This window comes from Mandrillus leucophaeus, unplaced genomic scaffold (assembly GCF_000951045.1).
Source record: "Mandrillus leucophaeus isolate KB7577 unplaced genomic scaffold, Mleu.le_1.0 Scaffold271, whole genome shotgun sequence".
Taxonomy (NCBI): Eukaryota; Metazoa; Chordata; class Mammalia; order Primates; family Cercopithecidae; genus Mandrillus; species Mandrillus leucophaeus.
In genome coordinates this window covers 28,991-42,235 of record NW_012102821.1, presented here as the reverse complement: position 1 = coordinate 42,235, position 13,245 = coordinate 28,991, and the positions used below count along the sequence as shown (strand labels likewise).

The following is a 13,245-nucleotide window of genomic DNA, read 5'->3' as shown; positions in this document are numbered from 1 at the left end:
CATTGTGTTGGCCAGGCTGGTCTCAAACTCCTGGGCTCAAGTGATTCACCTGCCTCAGCCTCCCAAAGTGCTGGGATTACAGGTGTGAGCCACCGCACCTACCCTGCTCTGCCCATTTTAATGGTTGAAGCAACTCTTTTGAGACTAAGACTGGGAGGTGGCAGTTTTTAATTTCTCAGGAAAATTCAGGTTTTCTTATCTGACTAGATCTCTAACTAGACCTCCCACCCTTGGAGGAAGATCTGAATGCTGGCTCGCCCTCTGGAGCTTGGGCATGAGCCTCTTAGAAGCTGACTGGAGACAGGCACGCCCCCTTGCCCCTTGCCTAGGGCAGCCTCTCTCTGCTGTCTGCTGAGGCTCTGCATGTGTGGCTACTGCCCAGTGTCCTTTGATGTCTTAGGGGAGATGGAGGTTTTCTTTCAGGGATAAATCCCAGGAAACCAAGCCAGGCAGAGAGGTGGTAGAATACTTTTTATTCTCGACTGTCTCCCCCTGAGGAAGCAACAATACAGAAGCTAAGTCGTCCCCTGTGAAGGGAAAAACCAACAGTCAGACATTACTTTGGGCAAGCTCAGAAGCCAGGGACACATTTTACAATGTTTGGGGTTCAACTATGCTGTGGAAACCAGGTCACTGCCCTTGCTCAGGAGCCGTGAAATCAGAATTCTGGCTTCGGTCATGGTCTCCCTCTCCCAAGTAAAGGAGAAGGGAAGGTGGGTTTATTCCCCTTTGGCTGTGGTCCAGAGAACTAAACACACTGAGTTCTGGCCAGATGCGGTGGCTCACACCTGTAATCCCAGCACTTCGAGAGGCCGAGGTGGGTGGATCAGTTGAGGTCAGGAGTTCAAGACCAGCCTGGCCGACATGGTGAAGCCCCGTCTCTACTAAAAAAAAATACAAAAATTAGCCAGGTGGGGTGGTGGGTGCCTGTAATTCCAGCTACTCAGGAGGCTGAGGCAGAAGAATCGCTTGAACCTGGAGGTGGAGGTTGCAGTGAGCCGAGATCATGCCACTGCATGCCAGCCTGGGAGGCAGAGTGAGACTCCACTTCAAAAAATAACAATAAAATATAAACACACTGCGTTCCACATGCTCACCCCCACTCCATCCTGGAGGGGAGCATCCCTGGCTCGCAAACAGCATGTGCCTTGCCTATAGTTGGGGCTGGTGGTGGGGCAAGGAGCGGATGGTCTCCAGCTTGGTGGCTCACTGCAAAGCTGCAGCCCGCAGCAGGGACAGGCCTGGCACTGGAGCCGGATGTGGCTCAAAGAGGACCTAGGTGACAGTTCAGTGCCCTCCTTGGACCCTCTACCACGCCATCCTGTTTGGGCAACTCCTGTAAGTGGGTTTCCTCTTCATCAGCACGGAGCCTGATGCTTAGAAGCGGAAACATTAGAAGTTAAAGCAAGAGGGGCGGGCGCAGTGACTCACGCCTATAATCCCAACACTTTGGGAGGCTGATCACAAGGGCGGATCACGAGGTCAGGAGATTGAGACCGTCCTGGCTAACACGGTGAAACCCCGTCTCTACTAAAAATACAAAAAATTAGCCAGGCGTGGTGGTGGGCGCCTGTAGTCCCACCTACTTGGGAGGCTGAGGCAGGAGAATGGCGTGGACCCCGGAGGCGGAGCTTGCAGTGAACAGAGGTCGCGCCACTGCACTCCAGCCTGGGCAACAGAGCGAAACTCTGTCTCAAAAAAAAAAAAAAAGTTAAAGCAAGAGAAAGAGAGGAAGTCTCAGTAATATATTGACTGATTCCCTTTGGGGTTAGTAAGTGGCAGGGGCCGTGGGTACCAATGAAAAAAGGACCAACCAGTAAAATCCAAATTAAATAGCAAAGCTCTCCACCGATGTAGCTCCCTGGCTCTGAGTTACAGTTTCCCACCAGGAGGCCTCCAGGGCGGTTTTGAACATCCCCTGGGTTTGAGGCTGACTTTGGTGAGCTGTCTACACTTGTGTTTAGTGGCCCCGGGCTGGGTGCCTATGGCCTGGGCAGGACGAGCGGCTCCCCTGGTGCTCTCCTGGCGTGCCTGGGGCTCACTCACGTGCTGCAGCACCTTGCGTGGCAACTTCTCAGAGTGGGCGATCCATTCTTTCATTAAGTCTAGCACGAGGGGGATGAGGCTGACCACGCCTCCGTAGTGGTTCCGGGCCTCGTCACAGCTGAGGTGGTTCACCACGTCATGAGGGTATCTGCAGAATGGCAGGGGGCCGGGTGAGCCCATGGTCCCGGGACTTGCCATGCCATGGCAAGCAGCTGCCAGACCTCAGGCAGAGCAGAGTCACCTGGGGAGGCTTTAGAACTGGACACACAGCATGCTCAGGCTCTCTGTCCCCAGAGATTCTGGCAGACCCGGCCTGGGGTGCCACAGGCCCCAGGTAATTCTGGTGTGAAAGACAGGAGGTGCAAACCACTGCCCCATGGTCTGCAGGAACCTGGGTTGGGGGTGAGGAACTGGCTGGCTCATCCCTCTGGCTCATCTCACCCTGGTATCTACAGAGCTTCCCCAGGCTCTGGCCCACTGTGCTGCGGGCTCCCAGGCTGTCAGGATGAGGAGCCCTCAGTGGCGGTGCTGCTGCCCCTGGGAGGCAGCGCTAGCGTCCACTTCTTTGCATGTCAGTGAGGATCTCTGTGGGCTTCTGGGGGCAACTGCTCTGGGCTCTACATCCGCTTCTCCACCTGCCTGGTGCTAACACCCGTGAGACATTTGGTATCCTGCCATGTCTATGATGCTTGTAAAGAAAAGGTTTCGTTGAATCCGAGTCATTCCAGTAAATGAGAGGAGACTGGGATTTCCTGCCCAGGGTGGTCTAACAGGAGCCACATGACCCAGACAACAGGAAAGAAGCAGGACAGAGGCCTCCCCACAGGCACACACGGGGCCTCAAAAGCAGCACCAGAGGGACTTACTTTGCTCTGAGGCTGCTTAAATCATTGCTTTGGCTAACGAGGGTTTTGCATTTCTCGAGGAGGTTGTTGGTGACTGGGGTGCCAGAGTGCACGGCCTCAAAGTGCTGGCAGAGCTTACTCAGCTCTGAACAGATGTCCAGGAACATGAGCAGAATCCGCCGGTCTGTGGAGTTGTTGCAGTAGTGTTCCATGTAGCTCTGCACCTGCAAAGGCCACCGCCACATGAGCTGGGGACATGCCAACCCGGGTCCTGGCTGGCTTATGGTGCAGATGTCCAGGAGCACCCACCCTACTCCCTCCCACCCTCCATGATTCATGGGGGAGATGCAAGTAACGTGTAAGCATTTTAAGGTACAGACCACTCTATATAGTGGTATCTCTCTCTATGGATGGATGGATGGATGGATGGATGGATGGATGGATGGATAGATAGATGGATGGATGGATGGATAGATAGATGATATGAAATTAATGGATTGACTGGGCACAGTGGCTCACACATGTAATCCCAGCACTTTGGGAGGCTGAGGTGGGCAGGGATCACTTGAGGTCAGGAGTTTGAGACCAGCCTGGTCAACATGGTAAAACCCCATCTCTACTAGGAAAAAAAAAATTAGCCAGGCGTGGTGGCACATGCCTGTAGTCCCAGCTACTCAGGAGGCTAAGGCAGGAAAACCACTTGAACCCGGGAGGCGGAGGCTGCAGTGAGCCGAGATCACGCCACTGCACTCCAGCCTGGGTAACAGAGCAAGACGCCATCTCAAAAAAAAAAAAAATTAAATTAAATGGATGGATGGATGGGTAGATAGATAAATGGATATAAAATCAAGTGTTCCAGCACCATGCAAAATGCTTTACAGGCCTGCTCTCACTTGTCTTCATCTAAACCGTACACACTGAGTAGGTACCTTTTTAAATTCTCATCTTACAGATGAGTACCATGACATGAGCACTGGAGGTCTGGAGAGGTGAAATAACCTGCCCAGGGCACCAGTGGCTTAGTTGGATATTGTCCCCAGCTCAGTGGCTCTGTGCCCTACCCCTCACCTGTCCCCATGCCACCTGAACCAACCACCACCTAAAGCAAAAGGGGGCTGCCCCCTGACTTAATGCCACAGTGCCTGTCATCCCACTTAGAGAGTTCATTGTGAGAAATGCCAGCGTGGGCCACCCATACTGAGGAGGAAACAGCAGGGACTGGAATCCTTTGGGCTTCAGCTGTACTATGTTCACAAGCTGGAGGAAGGAGGGGCAGGCGAGTAAGTGGAGCTTATTGGGTTACCAAGTGACTGCATCCGAGGTTGAGCCAGAGCCGGAGGTCTGATCTTGTGCTAGGGAGGAATTGGCTGTGGTCCAGGCCAGGTTAACAGACCCATTTCACGGTCAGATGGTTCTACTCTCCACAATCTGATGACAGATGCAGGTATCACCTCCTCCAGCACCCACAAAGGTCTACATCTAAATCAGGGTTTTCTTGCTGTAACTGTTTGCCTTTTTGTTGCTAAGGGATGTGTCCCCAAACAATCTGAAGTGCTTCCTTCTCAAGGATTGCCAGGCACACAGCAGCTTTGTAAGGGCGAGAGGGTTTTGACACACATACCCACAAGGGCACCTGTGGGGGTCGAGGAGGAGGAACCTGCCCCAAGGTGTAACTACAACAGAGCACTGGTGGGGGGGCCGGGGGGCGGGGCACGGTGTGCAGGGAACCTTTGGACACTTCTGGTTCAGGGAGGGCAGGGGAGGGGTAAGAGGCAACTCAGAACACAAGGCCACTATTTACCAATAGCCTTCAGTTGAACCTAAGGCAAGAAGGCCACTCCCTTATGCATTGATAGAGATTCTGGGAAGGGACACTTGTTGACTTTTGAAGCTTCTGGAGGATGGACGGAAAAGGATGTAGCCAGTTTCTTTCCTTTCTTCCCCCGAAGTCCAGGTTTACAGAAGAGGAAGTTTATTTTCCAGTAGCTCAGGGGCTGCGTGCATGGGCAAATATGGCTAAACTGGCTAAATGTCACAAGTCGCTGAATCTGGGTGACGGTTATATGGGTGCTACTTTTCTGTACATTTAACTGTTTTTTTTTTTGAGAGAGAGAGGGTCTTGCTGTGTCGCCCAGGCTGGAGTGCAGTGGTATGATCTTGGCTCACTGCAGCCTCTGCCTCCAGGGTTCATGTGATTCTCATGCCTCAGCCTCCCGAGTCACTGGGACTACAGGTGCGTGCCACCACACCTGGCTAATTTTTGGATTTTTAGTAAAGATGGGGTTTCACCATGTTGGCCAGGATGGTCTCAAACTCCTGGCCTCAGGTGATCCACCCACCTTGGCCTCCCAAAGTGCTGGGATTACCAGCATGAGCCGCTGCATCTGGCCTCTACATTTAACATTTTTTTGAGTTAAAAAATTGAAGAAACATTTTACCAAAATTAGAAAAAAAGATTTTTTTTCTTTTTTTTTTTTTTTTGGTTTTTTGAGACGCAGTCTTGCTCTGTGGCCCAGGCTGGAGTGCAATGGCGCAATCTCAGCTCACTGCAACCTCCGCCTCCCAGATTCAAGCAATTCTCCTGCCTCAGCCTCCTGAGTAGCTGGGATTACAGGCACCCGCCACCACGCCCGGCTAATTTTTGTATTTTTAGTAGAGATGGGGTTTCACCATGTTGGTCAGGCTGGTCTCAAACTCCTGACCTCGTGATCCACCTGCCTCGGCCTCTCAAAAGTGCTGGGATTACAGACATCAGCCACCACGCCTGGCCAGAAAAGAAGTTTTTAAAGGATGCTGCCAGCGAGGGGGTCGCTTGTTCCTCCCGAGCCTGTTTCTCCTCTGCAGTTCTGAGCCCTGTGCCTGTTCCCACCCATCTTGGGGCAGCTACCCTTCCACAGGCTGACTCCCTCCAAGCTGCGAAGGGCCGGCCTGTGTGTGTTCCTAACCGCACTGCAGCTCCAGCCCCTAACTTCCTGGAAGGCTCATTTGGTCTTGAGGCCTCCAAGTCCTGCAGAGCAAACCTGGACAGCAGCTAACCTTGGAGGAGATGCAGGTTAAATAAAAACGTCTGCGAAAGCACCTGGCAGTGTGCTTGGCATCCCACAGTTCCTCAACCCCCAGTGGAATCTGATGGCAGGGACAAGATCCCTCTGGTCACCAATAAATCCCCAGTTTTCTATGGGTGACCACCGAACCTGCGTCACAGATGAGGACACTGAGACACAGAAAGGTGAAGTCACTGGCCGGAGGTCACAGCAGTGGCACATGGTAGAGGTAGGATGTAAACCCCAGCTGGCTGAGTCTTAAGTCTGCCTCTTTAACTGCTGTGTTATTCACTTACATATTTGGTGGAGAAACAAATGAAGGACTCATTCCACCATTTAGGTTCTGGGTCTGGGTCCTGATTCTGGCACAAATGTGCTTCCCCTCTCTGGGCCCCAGTGGTTTCATCTTTCATGAGAGGGGGCTGGGCTTGTTGCCCCTCGGCCGGCGTGGGGGTCGGGAGCCCCACCTGCCCGATGCTGGAGATGGGCCGGATCTTGTCGTGGGCGTTCTCCCTGCAGTGCTCCAGGGCGGCGGTGAAGGTGAGCTGCTGCTGCTGGAAGAGCTTGTACTTCTGCTCGATGCCGCGAAGCGATTCTTTCACCTCATTCATTGTCTTCCTCTGTGGTCATTTACAGGAGAGGAGGAATCTGTGGGGAGAAAGAGGGTAGTGATGAAGCCCCAGGACCCAGTGCTCGGATCCAGCTCTGGAGGGAATGACTGTCGGTCACTCTCACCGGAGCACCTGTGAGCGCCTCCCCACAGAAGAAAGCGCGGCCCTGGGAGGCTGCGCACGTGTCCGGACCCCCCAAGCTGTCCATGACAGAGCTGACCCTGACCTCGAAATTTACCCTCCATGAACACATTCTTTGCCATGAAATGTGACTTCTTCCATCAGCTGTGGACCGAGTTTCTCTGGTTCTGTTTCTCCAGATGTGGGTATCTACACACACGCACGCACACACGTACACGCACGCACACACATACATGTGCACACACACAAGCACATGCATACACACACACGCACGTGTGTACACACACAGCCTCCAATCCCTCACTGTGGTGTCAGGGATCAAGGGATATACCACAGGATATAAAACCAGGAGATTATCAGCGTGGATCAAATTATTTTAAAGTATCTGCTGCTCTGCAATTGGTGGGAAAGTCTGGGAATTCCTTCCCATGAATTAAGCGGGGAGAAGAATCAATACTAGACTGTCTAGTTTGAGAAGATGTGAGTCTGCCTGCTCTGGGCTGGGGGCAGGAGCCTTGGTCTCAGGTTTGCGCATTCTCGGGGCAGGGCTGGTGGCTAGTGGACTGCTCTCTGACCCTGTTAATTGCTGGAATGCCGTGATCAGTAACACGGAGGCTGTGGGGAGGGCTCTCTCTTGGCACCTCTCAGACTGTCCCTGCTGTGATTTGGGTGGTCAGAGCATCTACAGTCCTCCTGTGGGCAGAAGAGTCTGTGGGTGTGTGCTCCACGACATCACAATTCTACTAAGTGCATGCAAAATGCTCCAGACCACAGATTTCTATCACATTAGAGCGGGAAGGGACTCAGAAAACCAACTCCCTTGAGCTGCTACAGGGAAAGTGAGGCTCAGAGGGAAAGGTTTTGCCCAAGGTGTCACAGCAAATTTGTGCCCAAGACACCCTAGGTCCTAGGCTTCCTTACGTCTAACCAGCATCGTCAGTACTGCCACACTCGGCTGTCCCTCCACTGCCTCCAGAACAAAGTCCAGGCTCGAATGTGTCACCACATGAGCAGGGGTCAGAGAAGGCTGTGCTGAGGTCAGGTCCAGTCCAAGGGAGATGTTGGAGATGGAAGGGGCCAGAACATTTAGCATGGACTGGGGCAGGGAAGGCACATTCCAAGCTTCCAAGCAGGTTCCAGGTGGATAGGAATGAGAACAAGACGAGGCTGGGAAATATTTCTTTCTGCTGTGTCCAGAGCAGGGCTGGAGCTGGGGGTCCAGCTTGAACCCAGGAGGTCAAGGCTGCAGTAAGCCATGATCGCAGTACTGCACTCCAGCCTGGGGGACACAGTGAGACCCTGTCTGAAGACAAACAAACAAACAAAAAAACAAAAAACAAAAAAAACCACAGAGGCGGGGTAGGGGGAGTATCCCCAGTTGATGCAAGAGGAGACGACATCAGAGGAATGAAAGGAAACACAGGAACAAACCAGGAGATGGCCTCTGCCAGATGATGGGTGTGGTAAATCAGGGAACTTGGAGGAGGCTGGGGAAGAGGCCCTTTAGCAAGATGGAGCCCAGCCACAGAGCCTCTATCCCTGGAGCCAAAAGCCAGCAAGGCTGCCTTAGAGGAGCCACCTTAAGAGCCACTGAGTGGGTCTCCTGGAAAGACAAGAGTATGCTTCTGCAGCAGAGCCACAGGGCTGTGACCATCAACAGACACAGGAGCAGCTGCAGTTCCCCTGGGGGTGGGCTGGGGCCAGGGCTAGGGCAGGAGCCTCTTTCCAGCTCAACCTCCTATGGAAAGGAGAGCTGAGGGTAGGGAATGAGGTGGGGGTTAATGACGCCTGCCATGGTTTACTGACACCTGCCACATCCTTGGCTGGTCCCCACCACATGGAGCAGACACGCTGACTCACGCACAGTGGTTTCCTGTTGCGCCTCCCATGGTGTCCGGCTCACCCAGGCCCAACTAGGGCGAGATGAGGAAGGCACTTGCCTCCGTGCAAAACTTAAGGAGGTGCCAAAAAACTCAGCAATCAGGATAAAAATAGGCCAGGCACAGTGGCTCACACCTGTAATCCCAGCACTTTGGGAGGCTGAGGCGGGAGGATCGCTTGAACCCAGGAGGTCAAGGCTGCAGTGAGCCATGATCGCAGTATTGCACTCCAACCTGGGTGACACAGTGAGACCGTGTCTCCGAAAGAAAAAAAAAAAAAAGCATCTTGAGTAGCTGCGATTACAGGTGTGTGCCACTACACCTGGCTATTTTTTGTATTTTTAGTAGAGATGGAATTTCACCATGTCAGCTAGGCTGGTCTTGAACTCCTGGCCTCAAGTGAACCACCTTTCTCAGCCTCCAAAAGTGCTGGGATGACAGGCAAGAGCCACTGTACCCAGCCCCAAAAACGTTTGTTAAAGAAGGGGTCTTGCTCTTTCACGCAGGCTGGAGTGTGGTGGTGTGATCATGACTCACTGCAACCTTGACCTCCTGGGCTTCCGCCTCAGCCTCTTGAGTAGCTAGGACCTCAGGTATGTGCCACCGTGCCTGACTACTTGTTTTCTTTTTTTTTTCTTCTTTTTTTTTTGTAGAGATGGGGTCTCCCTAGGTTGCTCAGGCTGGTCTCGAACTCCTGGGCTCCAGCGATCCTCCCGCCTCAGCCTCCCAATGTGCTGGGATTAGGAGCATGAGCTGGCAGCGTCAGAATTTGTAAAGAAAAGATTGCTGCACCTTGCCATATTGAAATCTGAGGCAAGAGGAGAAATCAGTAATACGGAGCCTACCTTTACTTGAAATTTTTGACATGTTACTCTAAATGGATTTTAGGCATTATTTTTGATTTTTTAAAAATATTGCATTAAAACGTGAAAAATGTCCACCTCAGTGATTGAACTGTTGGCATTCCCTTAAGTTTTGTGCTGAGAGTGCATCACCTGCCTTGCCCTAATCTTGGCCCAGGGCTTACAAATGACTCAAAGGTGAAGCTCCAGAAAAGTTAGAGAGAGCACACAGGTGGAGCTCCAGGGAGAAGGGGCATGTGCCCTTTTGGCCTGGCTTTTCCCCCATCATGGTGAGAGCTGTGGTTGGTAGAGGTTGAGAGGAACTGACTCTGTTCTTGATCCTAGCAACTTGTGACATGCACGCCAGGAATGTCATGAGAGGAGCTGGAGCCCTGGAATCACAGAGGCCTGGATTCAAATCCTGGCTCCACCCCTTCTTGCTGACCTTGGGCAAGCTGCCCATCTTCCCTAAGCCTCAGTGTGCAGCAGCCTCCCAGCCTGGGGTGAGCTGACACGAGACCAGAGGTGTACGGCGTGGACCATGGGGCCCGGAATGTGGTGGTGCTATCATCAGAATCATCAACGCGACCGTGGCTGAAGCGTGTGTGTGTGCAATGGCAGGGGACACCATCACAGGCATGGTGTGTACCTCAAAAGAAGCAGGAACTGCTAAGCGCTTGACCTCCCGGAGGAAGGGATGTTTGGACCCGGACTTGAGAAGGAGGAGGCTGTGGAGAGGTGAGACAGGTGTGCAGTGGGGGTGGGACCCTGGGCTGGAGGTTGGTGTGTGGGGACGTGGGACTGTGCAGAAGAGGACAGTGGACAGGGTCCGGCTGAGGGACCCCAGTGTCAGGTGAGGCATTTGAAAGAACAGCAGAAGGCTTCTAAGCCAAGGGGGTGAAAAGCACTTCATGCATTCATTCACTTGTGCGTTCCTACTGTGTGCCAGGCACTATTCAGGTGCTGGGGTGTCCAACAAGAGTCCCCGCCCTGGAGGAGCTTGTCTGTCAGAGGGGAAGGCAGACCATGCGGAAGAGCGAAATGAACAGCATTTTAGATAAGGAGGAAATAAAGCAGGGAAGCAGGTGGGAACCTGGAGAACGAAGGGCCACTGTCTGCTGGAGGGACATTTGCAGGAGGAGGGTGGGTACGGTGCCGGGACAGCTGGGGCTGTGCTCCAGCCCTCAAGGAGATCCTGGCCTGAAGAAGGGTGGCTCACTCCAGTCCTCCTAAGAACAGTGTGGGTCATGGGATGCGGCTCTAGGACATGTTAGCTCAAGTCCTCACCACGGCCTTAGAGCCAGGTACCATGGTTATCCTCACAGGATAGATTAGGAAACTGAGGCCAGATAAGGAATGGGCAAGTCAGGACTTCCTGCTCAGCTCTGCCTGGCTTTATAAAGTCTGGGCTCTTCACTTGGATCCCTCCCTTCTTCCTCCCTTCCTCCTTCCTCCTCCCCTTCTCCTTGGTAGTACTTAGAGACAAACACACCGGACATCAGACTGACTGTGGAGGTGAGGATAGGGAATGCGAAGGGCCTGAAGAGCTACCTGACGTCTCCAGGGTTCAGCCACTGACTAGAGCCCTAGCCCTAGGCCTCACTGCCATGACCACTAGACTTTCCCTTTTTCTTGACCCAAAGCAAGGAGGACTAAACATTCAGGGGGCTGCCCTTTATGTGCCCAGCTCCCTGTCACCCTCTTGGGGCTTCCTGGGGTTGTCAGGTTCTCCAGGGATACAGCACTACCTTGGCTGGTGGCCCCAAGAGCCGCTGAGAGCAAAACTGACTCCGTTCTTGATCCTAGCAACTTGTGACATGCATGCCAGGAATGTCATGAGAGGAGCTGTAATAAGCTATCCGAAGTGATCGTCCCTTGAACGAGAGCCACTGCAGCCAAATTAGTGTGGATGAAAGGCACAGGGTATGGGCACTTCTCGATCTGGGGGAGGAGGGAGGAAAAAAATGATTACCCATAGGTTTTAAGCTTTAATTGATTTGTATTTTTCCAGGCTGGTAAAGAAGATTAAATCATGGTAGGAAAAGCGCCTAGGGCTTAAAATAAATGAGGAGAAAGGCAAGTCATTTCAGAAATGTCCAGGAAGCAAACCAAACCTCTCCAGTGCAAATGGCAGGCATGGCTGTTGTGTACTTTGTTCAGGGGGAGGCAGCTTCCTTTTCTTCCCCAGCTATCTTTACAGTTGGGTTTGACAAGCCTACCAAGGTGTGCACACTTTGAGGAAGCGGTTTGGAGGTGAGGAGGCAACAGTGCTGGCTTTTACATTGGGCACGTCTCTGGGCTGGTGGCTGGTAGAAAAAGGCTTTAGCTGGAGCCTGGATGTGGAGTTCATGCCCTGGCTCTGCCCGATTTAATCAGTGACCCTAGCCAAGATTTCTCCCTTTTCTGGGCCTCAATTTATCCATCTGTCAAACGAGCGAGTTTGGATTAGCCTCTTCTTTAAGAGGCCTTCTGGTTCTAAGGCTGTATGATCAACAACTGATGAGGAAAGAAGCCCAGAAAGGGGAAGTGACTCGCCCAAAGTTACCCAGCCAACCACTCCTCATTGTTCTAATCCTCCAATTTCTCATCTGTAAAATGGGAATGAAGGTGCCTATTTCACAGGGTTGTTGGAACGATTAAATGAAATACTACTACTAATAGTAGCCCCATATATTGTGTGCTTACTGCATGCCAGTTACTCTCCAATCCATTAGCTCCTGAAATCCTTCAGCAGTTCCTGCTTCACAGGCGAGGAAAGTGAGGCACGGAGCAAGTAAAGAGTTTGCCAAGCTCACACAGTAAGAAGTGGAGCCAAGACTGGAATCTGGGGCTGTCTGCACTGACTGTGCCATTTTCCCTCTCCATAAGGTACAGAGACAACAGAGTTTCGCCGAGAGCACAAAGTTAAGAGTTCAACAAACTCTTACAGTTCCTACTGTTAATGGCAACAGAGAAGAGCTAGAGCTCCCTATTCAGTGTTGCGACTAATAAAATATCAAGCTGCCCCGTACCACTGGGAATTCACACGACTCGAAAAGCTCCGTCTCCAGCGCGAACCTTCCCCTCGCCACCCACCCAGACAGCTATGCAGGCCCCTCCATCCTCCGGACCCCTCCATCTTTCCATCCTCCACCCCAGCTTCCAGTTTCTGACCCAGAGGCCGGGATGGGGTCTGAGTGGGCCCACCCACGGTCATCGCTGTTTACCCTTGCTTGTCCTAGAGCGCTCTTCGCTCCACGGAGCACTCAGAAGCTGAAGTCACTCCGTGAGTGTCGGTGTCCCGGAGGGTGGGGGAGGCCCGTCCCAGGTCTTGGGAGGCGAGGGTGGGTGGGGAGGTCGGGCGAGAAGGGGCGGGGCCGCGGGCCTGATTGTTACCGCCGGTGCCATAGCAATCGGGTCACGTGGCGGCTGGGCCAGAGCCGGGGAGCCGGAGGTGGGGTCTACCCGGGCTCGACGCTAGGAGTTGGGCTGAGGATTTCCACCCGATCCTCGAACCTCCGGCCCATCCCATAGACGCCCCTCCCTCTTCAAACACCCTCCCCCACATTTATTCCCGCATCTCTATTTTAAAGATGGGGAAACTGAGGCACAGAGAGCGGGGCCAGGGAGCACTGACAGAACCAGAAACAGGGTCCGCCTCGGAGGGCCGACCTGCCCCCTTCAGGGTTTCGTCGAGGATCTCAGATACGAGGAGGCCCAGCTGGAAGCCACCTGAGGGTGTCCCCCGCTAAGATGCGCAAATGGGGAAAGCGGGGTCGGGGTTGGGGAAAGAACTTGCCCGAGCCGCAGAGCGCGTCAGCCGAAGAGGTCGGGGCGGGGGCGACCCGCGCGACCAA

The 13,245-nt window shown here is 53.2% G+C and overlaps 2 protein-coding genes across 5 annotated transcripts in view; one reads left to right on the top strand and one right to left on the bottom strand.

Annotated features, from left to right (window-relative positions):
- Positions 1 to 455: 455 nt before the first annotated feature.
- On the bottom strand, positions 456 to 13,243 carry LOC105542938 (chromosome unknown open reading frame, human C9orf9). Of its 4 annotated transcripts, none has more exons than XM_011984654.1 (5): positions 12,616 to 12,738; positions 6,403 to 6,583; positions 2,913 to 3,115; positions 2,047 to 2,194; positions 456 to 527 (listed from the first exon to the last, which is right to left on the bottom strand). In XM_011984654.1, the coding sequence occupies exons 2-5, from the start codon at positions 6,544 to 6,546 to the stop codon at positions 516 to 518; spliced, it is 507 nt and encodes a 168-aa protein (XP_011840044.1). In that variant the 5' UTR covers positions 6,547 to 6,583; positions 12,616 to 12,738; the 3' UTR covers positions 456 to 515. The 4 variants fall into 4 exon arrangements, with proteins under 4 accessions (XP_011840044.1, XP_011840041.1, XP_011840042.1 ...); XM_011984653.1 differs by lacking the exons at positions 456 to 527; positions 12,616 to 12,738 and adding exons at positions 11,945 to 11,997; positions 13,188 to 13,243 and having other exon boundaries at positions 1,723 to 2,194; XM_011984651.1 differs by lacking the exon at positions 12,616 to 12,738 and adding an exon at positions 13,188 to 13,243 and having other exon boundaries at positions 457 to 2,194.
- Positions 12,620 to 13,245, top strand: part of LOC105542962 (adenylate kinase 8-like) — a gene marked incomplete at its 3' end in the record, with an annotated part of 26,651 nt that continues 26,025 nt past the window's right edge. Inside the window, exon 1 of the mRNA XM_011984688.1 lies at positions 12,620 to 12,674. The remainder of the gene's footprint in view (positions 12,675 to 13,245) is intronic.

Coding starts and splice junctions, on each gene's coding strand:
- LOC105542938 (XM_011984651.1), bottom strand. CDS start 6,546: ATGAATGAGGTGAAAGAATCGCTTCGCGGCATCGAGCAGAAGTACAAG. Junction 3,116..6,402: donor CCATCTCCAGCATCGGGCAG/GTGGGGCTCCCG, acceptor TGGCCTTTGCAG/GTGCAGAGCTACATGGAACA. Junction 2,195..2,912: donor TTAAGCAGCCTCAGAGCAAA/GTAAGTCCCTCT, acceptor GCCATTCTGCAG/ATACCCTCATGACGTGGTGA.